The sequence below is a fragment of the Dasypus novemcinctus genome, chromosome 1, assembly GCF_030445035.2.
Source record: "Dasypus novemcinctus isolate mDasNov1 chromosome 1, mDasNov1.1.hap2, whole genome shotgun sequence".
In the NCBI taxonomy this organism is placed as follows: domain Eukaryota; kingdom Metazoa; phylum Chordata; class Mammalia; order Cingulata; family Dasypodidae; genus Dasypus; species Dasypus novemcinctus.
In genome coordinates this window covers 104,623,696-104,638,479 of record NC_080673.1, presented here as the reverse complement: position 1 = coordinate 104,638,479, position 14,784 = coordinate 104,623,696, and the positions used below count along the sequence as shown (strand labels likewise).

Below are 14,784 nucleotides of genomic sequence, written 5' to 3'. Positions count from 1 at the left end.
AAACACAATTATCTAATTTATTTTCAAGGTAAGGGGTTCTAAATAGCCAGAAATGAAAAGCAAAAGGAAAAGCAAAAGGAAAAAAAGGAAAAGCAAAGATGGAGCTCTCTCACCTCTGGACTTTAAATCATATTACCTAGCTATCATGATAAAAACAGCATAGTAGTAGTATAAAAACAGACATATAGACCAAAGGAACCAAACTGAGAGTTCAGCAACAGATCATAACATCTATGGTCAAGTGATTTTTGACAAGAGCAAGTGCATTCCACAGACAGTATTGGGAGAATTGGATATCCATTGCCAAAGGAAAGAAAGAGTTCCCCTATCTCACACCTTATAAAAAATTAACAAAAATGGATCAAAGACCCAAATATAAAAGCAAGAACCATCAAGCTTCTAGAAGAAAATGTAGGAAAACATCTTCAAGACCTGGTGGTAGGTGGTGGAGTCTTTAAAGAGTTAAGAGGAGGGGTGAGATGGACTACTGATGCTTAATGTATGTAGAAGATTTAATTAACTTGACTGTAAAAGTGTAGAAATGTATGGAGTTGATGGTAACACATTACAGTGAGTAACAGCTGGTTTATAAATGGGAATGTGGTTGGAAAGGGTAGTCTAGAGATATAAATGCCAATTGAATGAAAGCTAGAAAATAATCTAGGGACTGAATAATGCCATAAACACAGAGGTGGATGAGAATTGCACAGATGCAATGGAGTATTTTGTGAGCTAGAGCAGATATACATCACTAATGCATGGTGGTGGAAATGTGCAGAAGCATGGGAAAAATACAACTGGAGTGATCTATGGACTGTGGTTAACAGCAATACTGTAATATTCATGTATCTATACCAAAGATATATATGTTGATAATGGGGGAGTATGGAAAAAGTGTGCCAAATGTACACTATGGACCATGGTTAGTGTAATACTGGCCCACTGCTAATGGGCACCTGGTTGAATATGACATAGATAATGTGGTGTATGATGAAGACTCACCTTATCAGAACATTAAAATTCTACACCCAGCACTTTGGAAATATTCTCATCATCAGTGGGGATGTTAATTTGGAGAGAGTGATTTAGCTTTTACCCAGGCCATCACGAGCAGTGGGAAAGAAGATTACACTGGCAAAGATATACTGATTCTGAGAGGTGAAGATGGGAGCATCTTAAGTGAAATAGTCAAACTGAAATCAGTGATGGTCACTATAGTAGATATTAACCAAATGGTGATTAATGGGTGCAAAAAATATATGCAAAAAACTTGTACTGACATCTCAGAAAATCTTAAAGGAGAAAGCTATCAGGTTCTAATAGAGGACTGTATTCCAGTACTGAATTAGTACACCAAAGAAGGAAGGATGTTTGATTATGTGATTAATGATTTGACAGCTGTTCCAATCTCCATGTGTCCAGAAAAAGATTCTACATGGGAGTTTCTCAGACTGATTCTTTGTGTGTGTGTGTGTGGCACATTCATTGCATTTGATGAATACATTTTGGAGCACTGCTGCACCACATGGATTAAAATTTACATTGTAGTTTACACTCTCCCCCAGTACATTCAGTGGGTTATGGCAGGATATATAATGTCCAATATCTGTCCTGGCAATATCATTTAGGACAACCCCAAGTCCTAAAAATGCCCTCACATCACATCTCTTCTTCCCTCTCCCTGCCCTCAGCAACTACTGTGGCCCCTTTCTCCAGATCAATGTTACAGTTTCTTCCATTACTAGTCACAATAGTTCTATAGTAGAATACCAAAGTCCACTCTAATCCATACTTTATTCCTCTATCCTGTGGACCCTGGCACAGTGATGTCCAGTCCACCTCTATATCGAGAGGGGGCTTAGATCCCACATGGCTGATGGATGGAATTCTCCTGCTTGGAGTTGTAGACACTCTCGGTTCCCTGGTGTGGTGGTTGACCATCTTCACCTCTCTGTTAGCTGACCTGGGTAAGACCAACGAACTGGAGAGTAGGAGTTGCAACTCTGCTGAGGCTCAGAGTCCAGCTGGCACATGGGCAGTCCAGAGGTTCAAGTCTCCTTTGTATGCACCAACCCCAGCACCAACCACAGGTTCAGTAAAAGTGATAGAAGAGGCATGTGTAGAAAGGTCACATCTGAGTTCAACTTCATCACACTCAGGGGCACAAATTCCAAAGTAGGGCCCAATAACAAGGCACTGAACTCCAGAGCTATCTGCCATGACGATAGAACCTGTGTGTCTCCATAGCCCTCAGGAGCACCAGTACCTGGGTTGTATCTACTTTGGCTTCTAAGACTGATTCTTGACCTTTCAATGAAAGTATTGAAACAGGGTAGGAAGTATTTTACACAGAGGAACTCTGTCAATTGACAGAAATACGGTCTCTCTGTGAAGAACAGCTCAGTGCCTGTATTGTCCCATGTAATTCGCGAAAATGTCCCCATCTCTACCGATTCCTCCCAGTACAGAATCAGTACAACATCTGTGTCCCTTACTATTGGAGTTGTGGGTATTTTACACTGTTTATAAGACAACTAAACCTTGAAGATTAATATCAACTAATCATGTGTTCTGTGAACAACCATCCTGACCTTTATATGCTGTTGATGACACCAAAACTAGTCAGGCAGTTGATTGTGAATTCCTTTAAAGTTTTTTTTTAATTATTATTTTTAATTTTAAAAAAACAAATGGAAAATGTATATTTTGATGAGCTAGGGTGTTATTTTTTTGAAAGTCCTCTAAAAGATTATTAGACACCCGCAGTGAAGTCTGCTAAGTGCACTGAACTCCTAAAAATGTGATTTTTTTTGTTACTCTATATTTCTGTGTGGGCTTTTATGTTTTGGTTTTGGCAAATGATGTTAGGAACAATGGACATCATTGTTTAGTTTCTGATCGAAGTTCATTATAATGTTTCTTGTCCAAAAAATTGGCTTTCATATTATATTTAGTTGGATCACAGAGTGGTTCAACAATGGCAGCAGAAGAATACTGGTATGGGATGTTATTGACAGGCAATATATGGTTGACAGAGAGTTATACAGGGCATGTGTCCAGGGTGCATGGAAATGTTTGGATATACTCATAGTGGAAATAATTAAAAACAACAGCTGGGGGGGGTACTGGGTTACTGGCCGGGGTGAGGGGGCTCTGTCATGGTCCCTAGGGGAGCAGCAGCAGTCCCCCAGGTGCAACAGTAAGGACCAGGAAGGAATGAGGGTCCAACAGTGAGCCCCTGATACTAATGACTATGCTTGTGAGCCTATACACCTGAAATAAGAACAAGGCCTAGAGCAGCACTGTACCTAAGCAGCCCTCCTGACAGCTTCCATGCTACTCAAATGTGGCCAGTCTCAAAGCCAAACTCAGCATGTAAATGCAATGCCTTCCCCCCAGTGTGGGACATGACACCTGGAGATGAGCCTCCCTGGCACCAAGGGATCACTACCAAGTACCAGCTGTTGATGCAACTAGAAAATGACCTTGAATTAAAGGTTCAACGCGGACCAGCAGAATATCCCTGTCTATATATAATAACAGGAGTTAAAAATGCTGTTTGACCTAAAGTAAGGGGGAAATGGAAAGGACAAATGATTTCATATGGCTATGAGTCTCTAAAAAAGAGTCTGGAGGTTGTCAGAAGGATTGCCCTTATGCACACCTGAGCAGAGTCTCAGAGACAGATAAAGTAGATACAACCCCAGGTATTGGTCCTTTTGAGGGCTAAAGAGACCCACAGGTTCTATGGTCATGGCAGATGGGGTTCACTGCCATATCAGTTGGCCCTTCTTTGGAGCTGGTGCTTCTGCGTGATGGAGCTGGACTCAGATGGGATCTCTTTTCACAAGCCTTTCATGCTACTTTACTGGAATTGTAGTTGGTGCTGGGGTTTAAGATATATCTAGGGGATTTGAATCTCTGGACTGACAATATGATAGCCAGGCCCTGACCTCAACAGACTACAGCTCCTACACTCTGATTTATTGGACTTACTCCACTCAGCTAACGTGGAGTTGAAGAATGTCAACCACCACACCATGGAGCCTAGAGTGCCTACGACTGAAAGCAGGAGGATTGCGTCCAGTATCCATGTGGAATCTAAACCCCCTCTTGACATAGATGTGGAACAGACACAACCAAGCCAAGGTCCACAGGAAGAAGGAATACAGTAAGGATCAGAGTGGACATAATGATATTCTATTCGTGAACTATTGTGGTTAATAATCGAGAAAATGTGGCATTGATGTGGAAAAAGTGGCCATGGTGGCTGCTGGGTGTGGGGAAGGGGAGGAAGAGAAGAGATGTTGAGGCATTCTTGAGACTTGGAGTTGTCCTGGGTGGTGCCCCAGGGACAATTGCTGGATGTTGTATGTCCTTCCATGGCCCACTGGATGGAACGTGGGAAAGTGTGGGCTATGGTGTGGAACACGGGACATGGGGTGCAGCGATGCCCGGAGATGTACTCACCAGACGCAATGGATGTGACATGATGATGGGGGAGAGTGTTATTGTGGGGGGAGTAGTGGGGTGGGGGCGGTGTGGGCGAATGGGGACCACATATTTTTTTAATGTAATATCTTTTTTAAAAAATGAATAAATTGAGTAGAATTTGGAAAAAATATATTATATTTAGTGCTTATGAGAGTTAAAAAATGAATATCATCGCCATCATTAAAGTTACAAAAGAGGAAAAATCTATATTGGCACAGGGTATCAGAATATTTTAAAATTCTCAAGGTATTTCTCAGGTACAGCTAGGATTAAGAACCATTGTTAAAAAGAAAATTTTATATTTATAAATTAACAGTTGAAGATATAAGGAAATACTGTTCATTTTGATGAAGTACCAGGTAACTTCTTAGACAACTAAAATAAGTGTCCTAGAATATAATCTGTCTTTATTACTATACTATAAACCAGGAATTCTATGTTCTAAGTCCATCTTGTTAGTTGCTTTGTTGCATTTTTTATCATCATCATTGATGTTGTTTGTTCATATTCAACTAAACACTAACACTATTCCTAGCAGACAATCTGTTTGGTTTAACTCCTCTATATCTTTCACCTCAGAACTATTATTCTTTTCTCCATCATTCCTTTAAACAAAACTGATACATATTCTTTTCCATTTCTGAAAATATATTTAAAATATTTTAGTTGGTGCCAAGTGATGCCAAGTTAGGGCGATATGTCTGATGGGAAAAAGGGCATAAAAACGGACACTTAGTTCTAGCTGTAAAAGTGATATATTTAAAAATTCAAGAATATACCTACACAAAATACCCTACCCCCTCCCATCAATCTTGTGCCGTATGATATTAATAAATGGTACCAACATCCACCAAGTTGCTCAAGGTATTCATTATTGATTCCTCCCAGCCCCTCCACCATATCTAACCTATTAAAAGCTTATGTATAGTATCTCCAAAATATCTGCACTTTCTCTACTTGTCTCCATGGAGGAGCCTCTTCAGTACAATAAAACTAAAGTAGTCACCTGTGGCAACCTGAAGGTGATTTACCTTTCCAAGTTAAATAAGATAATCAGAGGTGTACATAGGATGGGTGGATAAATATCACAACTACTTTGATCTGGTGGATGTTGATACCATTTATCATGTTATAACGGTTTGTTAAAATTATAACTGTCTTGCTTTAGATATGTCTTAGATACCTTCAAGTCCCCTTAGAACATTTCTAGGAAAACGTGAACTAGACACTGTGATATAGTATTCTATGACTCTAGCATCACTAATGAAGGTACCAGTCACAGTTGTAGTTTCTTCAGAAAATTCTCTGAAACGTATGCCTAAAATACCATGTTAATGCTCTACATGAATTGGGAAAGCATTCCTTACAAGCTAAGCTGAACTTTCACATATGCAAATTTACTTAATAGAAAATATTTAATAGATGGTTTCAATTCAAATATTCATCTTTGTATTTTGTTAATATTTTCATCTTATTTTATTTAATTCCACCCACATTTTTTTGGCAATATGATTTTCCTAGATTCTGCCTCTTTCAGTTTGCTTAAATTCCACTTTTCTTTTTTTTAATCTCCCTAAACACCATTGGATTTGTTGCTAGCTCCACATTATGCCTATTAGAATATATACATATATAAATGACTGTAGACCATTACCTGGGATTTAGAAAGAAAAGCAGGAAATGCACCGTTTACTTTGGGTATCTTACTTTCAGTCTTCTGAAACTGACTTTTAATGTCATACATTCCAGGCCCAGGTACTCCCTAAATAACCGAAAGAAATAATGTTCTCATTAAGAAAGGATCCTTATCACCTATGGAAACAGTTGGCTAAATATCTTAACCAAAGTTACAACGTTTTTAATATATTACCAAAGCACTCCATTAAAAAACAAACCAGAACAAATTTCTGAAGAGCAACAAAAAAGAAAAATTTCCCTTAGCAAAGTTTCCATGCACCTGAAAACACACTACCTAAAACTTTGCTGCCCTCTGTTGATAGAGCTCAGAAAAAATTATCTAGCTCTTCAGATGATAAAATATTAAAATGAAGAAATGAAAATAACTTCTATATTTCTTTCATTTACAAGAATACAACCAGCATTTCTCTTTTTAAAAAATGTACTCTTTTCAAATTTCCATTATTCAATAGCCTGTTTTTTTCCCAACAAAGAGATTTCAGGAAATATTTTGTTTTAACTACAATTGTCAGAAAATATCAGACATTAAGCTTTTACCTAAATGTTTTACAATAGATAAAAATAAATTCAGTGAGTCCTGGAATTGAGTTATTATCTTAGCAATACAATTTAAATACATATCAAGAAGTGCTATTTATTCACGATCAAATATTTCAATCACCTGATTAAGTATCTTTCACCATATGTAAAGTTATATTAAAAATTTCTGCCTCATATATCCCACTCCCACTTTTCTACACTTGAAAGAACTATTTATTCTTTGATTTAGAAACTGAATACTTCATTTATACATTGACTGTATCATTAAATTCTATTAGTAAATCCTGTTACCTGTATCTTTATAATTCGTCAAATTCTGACCACTTCTCTCCACCTCCACTCAATCTGCTCCATCTATTTCTCAAACAGATCAGACATATATCTACCTCAGGATCTTTGCCATTCCCATTCCCCTGCTTGGGTGTTCTTCACCACCTGGAGAACTTTATGGCTTACTCTTTCATTTCTCACAGGTCTCTACTCAATATCACCTTCTCAATGAGGTCTTTCCAAGCCACTCGATCTAAAATTTCATTGCCTCCCAAACAATTCCTATCAACCTTTCTTGACTTTTTTTTTGCCCTTATCATTTATTACTATCCAAAATATTGTTTTCTGCTGTGTTGTAAGCTCCAGTACTACAAGGTTTTAGATAGATAGATAGATAGATAGATAGATAGATAGATAGATAGATAGATAGATAGATATGTTTTGTTCACTGCTATATCTCCAGTGTATAGGAGAATACCAGGAACATAGTAGGTGTTCAGTAAGTATTTGTCATATGAATAGATGGATGGATAAATGCATGCATTTAGTCCTATATTTTAATAGACTACATATGAATTTGGTGATATGGTTCTCTGGGAAATAATTTGGCTCTAAATAAGTGAATTAACCACTTCTAATTGTAGTAAAATATCTTAAAGCCCTTGTATAAAATAAAACCAATAATTATTTGAAAAAATTATGAGAAACTTATAAATAAGTACCTCTTGTTATCAGTAGTTTGGATTCTGAAAAGTTATGCAAAGGCCCACATGTTCTTTGTTTTTATTTGTTGTTTGTTTTTAAAAATAATTTATTTTAAAATAATATAAAACTTGCAAGAGTAGATACAAAGAACTCCTAACCCCTTCACCAAAATTCCCCAGTTGTTATAGTTTTACCATATTTGCCCACTAACAAACATTTCACAAAAATATTCAATGCATTTATCTGCAAAATAAGGTCACTCTCCTAGAAAATCCCAAATCAAGAAATCCACTTTGCTTCAATGCTGTAATTCCATTCACAGACCCTTTCAACTTTTACCCACTTTCACACCCTTCCCAAACTGTCTCAAAAATATCTATTTTTCCAATCAACTTTAACCAGTCAACTTCAATATGGAACTCCTCCTGAAAAAGTTCTTTCATTCTCACATCTTTGACAAATTTAAAGAGCACAAATGACCCCAACCTGGGTCTGCTCAGTGTTTCCTCTTAAGATTTAGGCCCTACATTCCCAGTAGGAACCCAGGCTGAAGTTATGATTTCCTCAGCCCAACACCACGAGGGACAGAAGTTCCACTTGCCTCACTCAATGGTGACGTGAACTTGGTAACTTTATGAAATTTGGCAGGTTCCTCCACATGCATTAACATGTTTTCACTTTATAATGAATGGCATTTTATGAAGACATAGTCTGAGATTACACCAATATCGTGCTACCCATTCATCTTCCACCCATCATCCTCTCACCCAAACTAACCACCATTCCGATGGTTGCCAAATGGGGATATTTTTCCATTTCCAACATTGCTTCTATGTTTCTTATTCGGCCTTCAACCTTACAAAGGGCTTGCTTGCTCCCTGTTTGTTATAGCACTAAAGATTCAAGAATTCTGTTTTATTCCATATGTTCTCATCTGTTATTATTATTTATTTTAATGCTCAAATTGTCCCAGATTGCACTAGTGGGATCCTCCCTCAAGTTGATTCAGTGAGGCCTCAAGTAAATCATCTGTACTTGGTCTAAGTAGGATTCAAAGAAAGTGGATTAAATTATTCCTGACTTCATTTTCCAAAGTACATGCCATGTCACAGGTCCCATTTCTTTCATCAAGTCATGGACCCACATGTTCTTATCTGAAATGAATAAATATATGACATTATTTGGTAGATGGTAGGAAAAAATACACTTTGACTATAGCATATATGAACTCATAAGTTAACTTTAGAAGAAAAGGAATGTCTATAATTTTGTACCTATATACCCATGACATACATATTACACATAGAATACAAAGAACATAATGTTGTATACACATTAACCTATTTTCTGGAACTTTATTATAGATTGCTATATCCCTATTTTCCCTCTATAGACAAGTATGATTTTTAAAGGATCAGCTACTGACAAACTGGCATTACTTTCCAAATACATTCAACAGTTTTTAAGTGGTAATTCTTACAGATCATAGAGAAAAGTTTAAGTATAAATAATAGGATAAGTGAAAAACGTAGTCTGGATGAAAATTTGCATAAAGCAGAAAAAAAATCTTGAATTCTTCAATAAATACTTCCTTTTCTGTTTTTTTCTTCTGCTTTTTCATAAAGTTCCTATTATTTAAAACTTTGCTTCATTAAAACAAAATAAAGCAGTAAAAATAGGTTCCTGCTTCTAAAAAGTCAAGCTTAGGATTTAATAAGGCAATTAGAAATATGCTCCAAATTATGCTTGTGAGACACTGGCCACTGAAGATCAGGTCTTTGTTTATGATAATATGAAGAAAACAAATAGACTTTGACAAAACCAACATAGGCACACACTGAATATGCTGTGGTGCTTATATTGCTTTTTCAAATTGTGATCAACAGACCACCTACATGGATATCAACCTCTTAATTACATAGCACCCCAGTATCCCATGTAAGACCAAGTAAATCAAAATTTTGTTGAATCCAAGAATCCACATTTTTAACAATCCCCACAGATGATTCTCTTATACAATAAAGAACTGCTCTGTTCTTCAAGTAAGAATTTAGTGAGATTACATTGCCAGGTATCTCTTACTTCCAGTTTGTATTTTTTTATTTTATAATTTTAAATTCTTCAATCATATTTTTAATTTTCAATTGCTCTTTCTTATTCTCTAAGTATTACTTTATTCATAACTGCATTTCTTTAATATCTCTGTGGATATCAAGTAGAATTATCAATTAATTACAATTCTGTTCTCTCTACTGTCTGTTTCCTTGGGGTTTCATTGGTTTGGGCTTTTTTGTTTGTGTGCTTGTTTGTCTTTGTGTTTCACACTGGAGAGTTTCCTCAAATGTCTGGTGATTCCTTGTTCTGCATGCAGATCTAAAAAGTTCAATTGAAAATTTCATACATGGATACATGTGGCATGAAAACTACTAGACTTCATTACGCTGTGATGGTATCAGGACTTAGCCTTTGAAATATAGGGTTCCAAAATGTCAGTATGTAAAGGTCTTTTCTCAGATCTGACTGACAATTTAGAAGGTGAGTGGGATAGGTACCTGGAACTCTATCCATTCCGTGTATCTACTCCACTTAAATATTCCCCATTTTCTCCCTGCTATATATGATGAAAAGTTACAAATACACCAAAAAGTAGAGAAAATAGTATAAGAAACTCCATTATCCAAGATCTATAATTCTCAACTCGTATCTGAATTTGTTTCATCCATGGTACTACCAACTTCCCCAATACCCACCACAATAATCTAGTGGCAAATCTAAAACATCATAAAATCTCCTCCATAAATGATTCAGAATGTATGTCTGAAAGATAAGGGACTCTTTTTTAATAAAACCATTTTCTTATTTTTAAAAATCAACAATAATTTCTTAATTATTCAGAGTTCAAATGTTGTCATTCTCATAAATATATAGTATGTTAAATATATGTACATTAATAAATACATAAATTTTATGTTTGTATATTTGAATCAGAACTCAAACTGCAAATAGTCAATATGTTTCTTAAGTCTTCTGTAATCTATGGGTTCCATCTCCACTATTTTTCTCCTATTATTTTATTTTTGGAAGAAACTAGATTTTATTTTTTGAAAAGGGTTTCCTGCAGTTTATATTTTCCTGACTGAATATATTTTGTCTTCTCTGTCCAATGTACTTGCTATAAACTGGTGATATGATATAGTCTTGATGAGATTCTGATTCAATTTTCTCTTTTTTGGAATCATCCCTTCATAAGTGATACTGTGTACTTCCATCCAGAGGCACATAATAGCTGATTCTCTCTCATTCTGTGAGCCATTGATGATCACTCACTAGATCTATAAACTCATTAGTGGTTACAAGATGTTGATATTATAACTCTATAATTCCTTCTTCATTTATTGACTAGACTAATCCTATAGAGATTTCCCTTATCAACCATTTAGTTATATGAAGGCACAGTTCATATGGGAAAAGCAAGATAAATATTTGATTTTTTCCCTTCTGTTTTTCAGTTTTCAAAATACCAAGTTTGAACCCTTGTATCTTCCAATTCTCATCCATGAGTTTTGTACATTTTAATTTTACTTTAACTTTGTGGATATAAATATATTTGAATTGTTTCAACCCATTAAAATTGACTTGCTCATTGATGCTGAAATTATCCCTTCCTGTGTCTGTAAGAACCTATCTGAATGAGCTCCTGAGTTCTTTTGATACGACTCTAGTAGTATTTCATGACTTCCTTGCTTCTTTGTTCCTTTATGACAAGATGTTTCAAGCTCATAATATACAATTTGTGCTCCAGGTGTGGAATCAGCCATTTCTCCTGAGAGCTCTGCTTTCTTTTAGGCTTACAGACCTAAAGGCTAGAAATCACCACCCCTTCATGTTCCTTATATCATTTCATCCTTTTCTTCTATAACATTGTCCCCAAGGGCAGAACCTCTCTTGTTTAATTTCTCCACCAACAGACCTTTTATCTCCCCTTTTTTCTTATTCCTGGGTTTCTTTAAGCTAGTATAGTGTGAATGGGGTTTTTTTGTTGGTATCTCCCTCTGAAGGAATTTACATATCATCTTCCTCCATTCTATTCAGTCTTTTACTATGTGCTCATAAGTTTTCCATCTTCTGAAAATTGATGACATCTTTCATCTCTTCTCTCATTTTTTTTGCTTGTGGTATTGTACTTTTCTTATTCTATTACTATTAATTAATTTAGTAAGCTTTTATGAGGAAGCTAAGATATATGCCTTGATTCAATCCATCTTATTTAATCAGAAGCCTTCTATCCCTTTCTACAAAAACTACAAAATACAAAGAATTTTATGGAACTAGGAATGTAGCAGAAAATACAGCAGGAGTACCAGCAAATTCTAATAAGCATTGAAGTGATGATAATCTTGAAGAGAAGGAAAATGTTAGCTTTACCACATTAAAAATTTAACTTTACCACACTGTTAACACATAATCATCCAAAAACATTTTTTGAGTGGATAAGAATAAAAAGATAAACAGGTAATTCTCATCCATAACTTGATTTTTCTGCATCTATTTTCAAATACAGATGATATTTTTTCAGGATCTGATCATTGGACAGAACCTAATAGTACACATACAGCACCTGCAACTATGCCATAGACTCAAACTGTGATTTTTTCAAAAACAGAACGCAAACTAAAAAATAATAAAACTGAGGAAATCATAATGACTACCAAATGAGGATTGGTATAGTAAGGTGCAGAGAGAAATCTAATTTTGTTAGGATTTTCATTTGTTTTTATACACTTTAATTTCACATCTAATTTAATTGCTTATTCTCTCCAATGTAATTTAGCTAAGTAGCCTCATTCTAAACATCTCCAAGCTATAATGCAATGATGTTGGAGTAAGGGTAGGGAGAGAAAAGAAATTGAAAGATTTTTTACTAGCATCTATTCAGGTATAGCAAAAGGTTTATGTTTAGAGGCTTTTCTTTCTCAGACTATAAAACTCTCACTTCTGCAATCAATACTCGCTTAGATAGTGTTTTTCATTTTTCCTATCTGTGATCCTTCTTATAAATGAAGAAATATTAATTTATAATATTTACTAAGTCCCACTGTATGATAGACACTATATTGATACTTTACCTGTGTTATCTTTAATCTTTAAAAATCCTGCAAGGTAGACAACAATATTCAGGATTTCTAAAAGGAGAAAATAAGATTCATAGGGACTAACTTACTATACACAACTGGAGGATAGAAAAGTGCTGAGATAGAAAATAACAGGGGGAAGTTAGGGAAAATCATTTTTACTGAAACCTAAACACAAGTAGACTTACTCTGGGAAGAATGGACGGAATAGCATTCCTGTCAGAGAAAAGCAAATGTGAAGGCCAAGGGAAAAAATTAATCAGAATGGCATTCCTGGAAGAGGGAAAAGCATGTGCAAAGTAGGGAGCTTGACAAGTTCAGAGAAAAAGAGTAGTGAAGCTGCAGAATCCTCAGTGGGAGAAAAAGGAGGTAATAAAGCTGGAATCACAACTATATAATCTCTAGTAACAAACAGAAGTTACATGATCTCCCGGTCTTTATAGGGCATGATAAGCAGTTTGAATGTTATTCTAAGTGCTGCAGAATCTGCTGAAGGATTTTAAACAAGGAAATGACAATATCAGATTATATTCCCAGACAAATCTGACTGTTCTGTGGAGACTGGATTAAAGAAAGGAGTAAGATTAGAAGGCGGAAATATCAATGAAGAGGCTGTTTCAGAAGTCCAGGCAAGAGACAATGCCTTCTTTGATTAAGAGTACCTATGGTAATGATGATACAATAATACTAAAAACAATAATATTGTGATTGTGATAGATTGTCTACAAAAATGGCCACAAAAATCTTCCTGTCCTTTTAATCATATGCCTTACCTCCAGTCTAGCAGAGGAAGTCCATCTCCCCTTCCCTTTAACCTTGACTGGTCATATGATGTGTTTTGATCAGTAGAATGCAATGGAAGTTACATAGTACTACTGCCAGGTCTAGGCCTTAAGAGGCATAAATTCCACATTTGCCCTCTTGGAGCCCTGAGACCCATGCACGTAATCCAACTATGCAGGAGGAAAGTGAGACCCAGCCAGTTTCCAGTCATTACAGTCACCCCAAGTGAGATGAATAAAATGATCTTAGATATCCCAGACCCACTGGAGCACCCAAATGAATGGGCCAGATGAGAGACCCTAGCTGACACCACATGGAACAGAAAAACTACCCTGAACCCAGCCACCTCAGAGAATCATTGTACAGTAGAGTTAATTCCAGTATGCAGGAATTGGCCTGAGCCATTTGCTAAAGTATCTATACTGCACTGGCCCCCGGTCAAGACATGAAACTACTAAGAGTACTGTCTAGTAGTAATGGGTCCCATGAGTTTCAGTGCTCCCTCCTAGCCTCTGCGGAACCTTTGCCGCCTTGGCTATGAAGAATATCATTATTATTATGCTGTTACTATTTGGAGCCTTTCCCTGCAAAAAACTGTAGAGTTTAAGCATTGTCATTTTGTGCCATGATTCTTCTTTACCAATCAAATCCTTCTGCACTATTAGTATAATTATGAAAAATAGCAAATTGTTGATTTAAGACACTTATTTTTGGGGTGTTAACTATGCAGCAATAGGTGACTGAAACAGTAAGTAATATTTACCAAGCATCTACTATTTTCCAGGCAGTATTTTTATATTTTTCAAATGTATTAGCTCATTTAAATCTCATAACATCCCATGAGGCAGATACAATTGACAGCTTAGGAACTTGGGAACATAGCTTGTAAATGGCTGAGACAGATATTATTAGCTGTTAACACAATCTCAATTACCAACCTCCCTTTTCCTAGCCATCTTCCAAATAGAGGTGGCCACATGACACAATTATGTACAATGAATGTGAGCTATATTCAGAAAGAGAAAAGAGAAACCAGAGCAGGGTGGGGAGAAAGACTAGTTCAAGTTGAATAAGTTTGGTAGTTCCTATAAAACCTCAAAGTGGAGATGTCCTATAGTCAACAATTAATGGAAGTTTGGAGTTCAGTGGGCAGGTCAAGGCT

At 36.1% G+C, this 14,784-nt stretch overlaps 1 protein-coding gene and 1 pseudogene across 1 annotated transcript in view; one reads left to right on the top strand and one right to left on the bottom strand.

Moving 5' to 3' along the window:
- STPG2 (sperm tail PG-rich repeat containing 2) overlaps positions 1-6,251 on the bottom strand; it is a 352,190-nt gene extending 345,939 nt beyond the window's left edge. Inside the window, exon 1 of the mRNA XM_071215533.1 lies at positions 6,149-6,251. Coding sequence (XP_071071634.1) covers positions 6,149-6,238 — 90 coding nt within the window. The 5' untranslated portion in view covers positions 6,239-6,251. The remainder of the gene's footprint in view (positions 1-6,148) is intronic.
- Positions 939-2,545, top strand: LOC139439077 (spermine synthase pseudogene; annotated as a pseudogene).
- Positions 6,252-14,784: the final 8,533 nt, after the last annotated feature.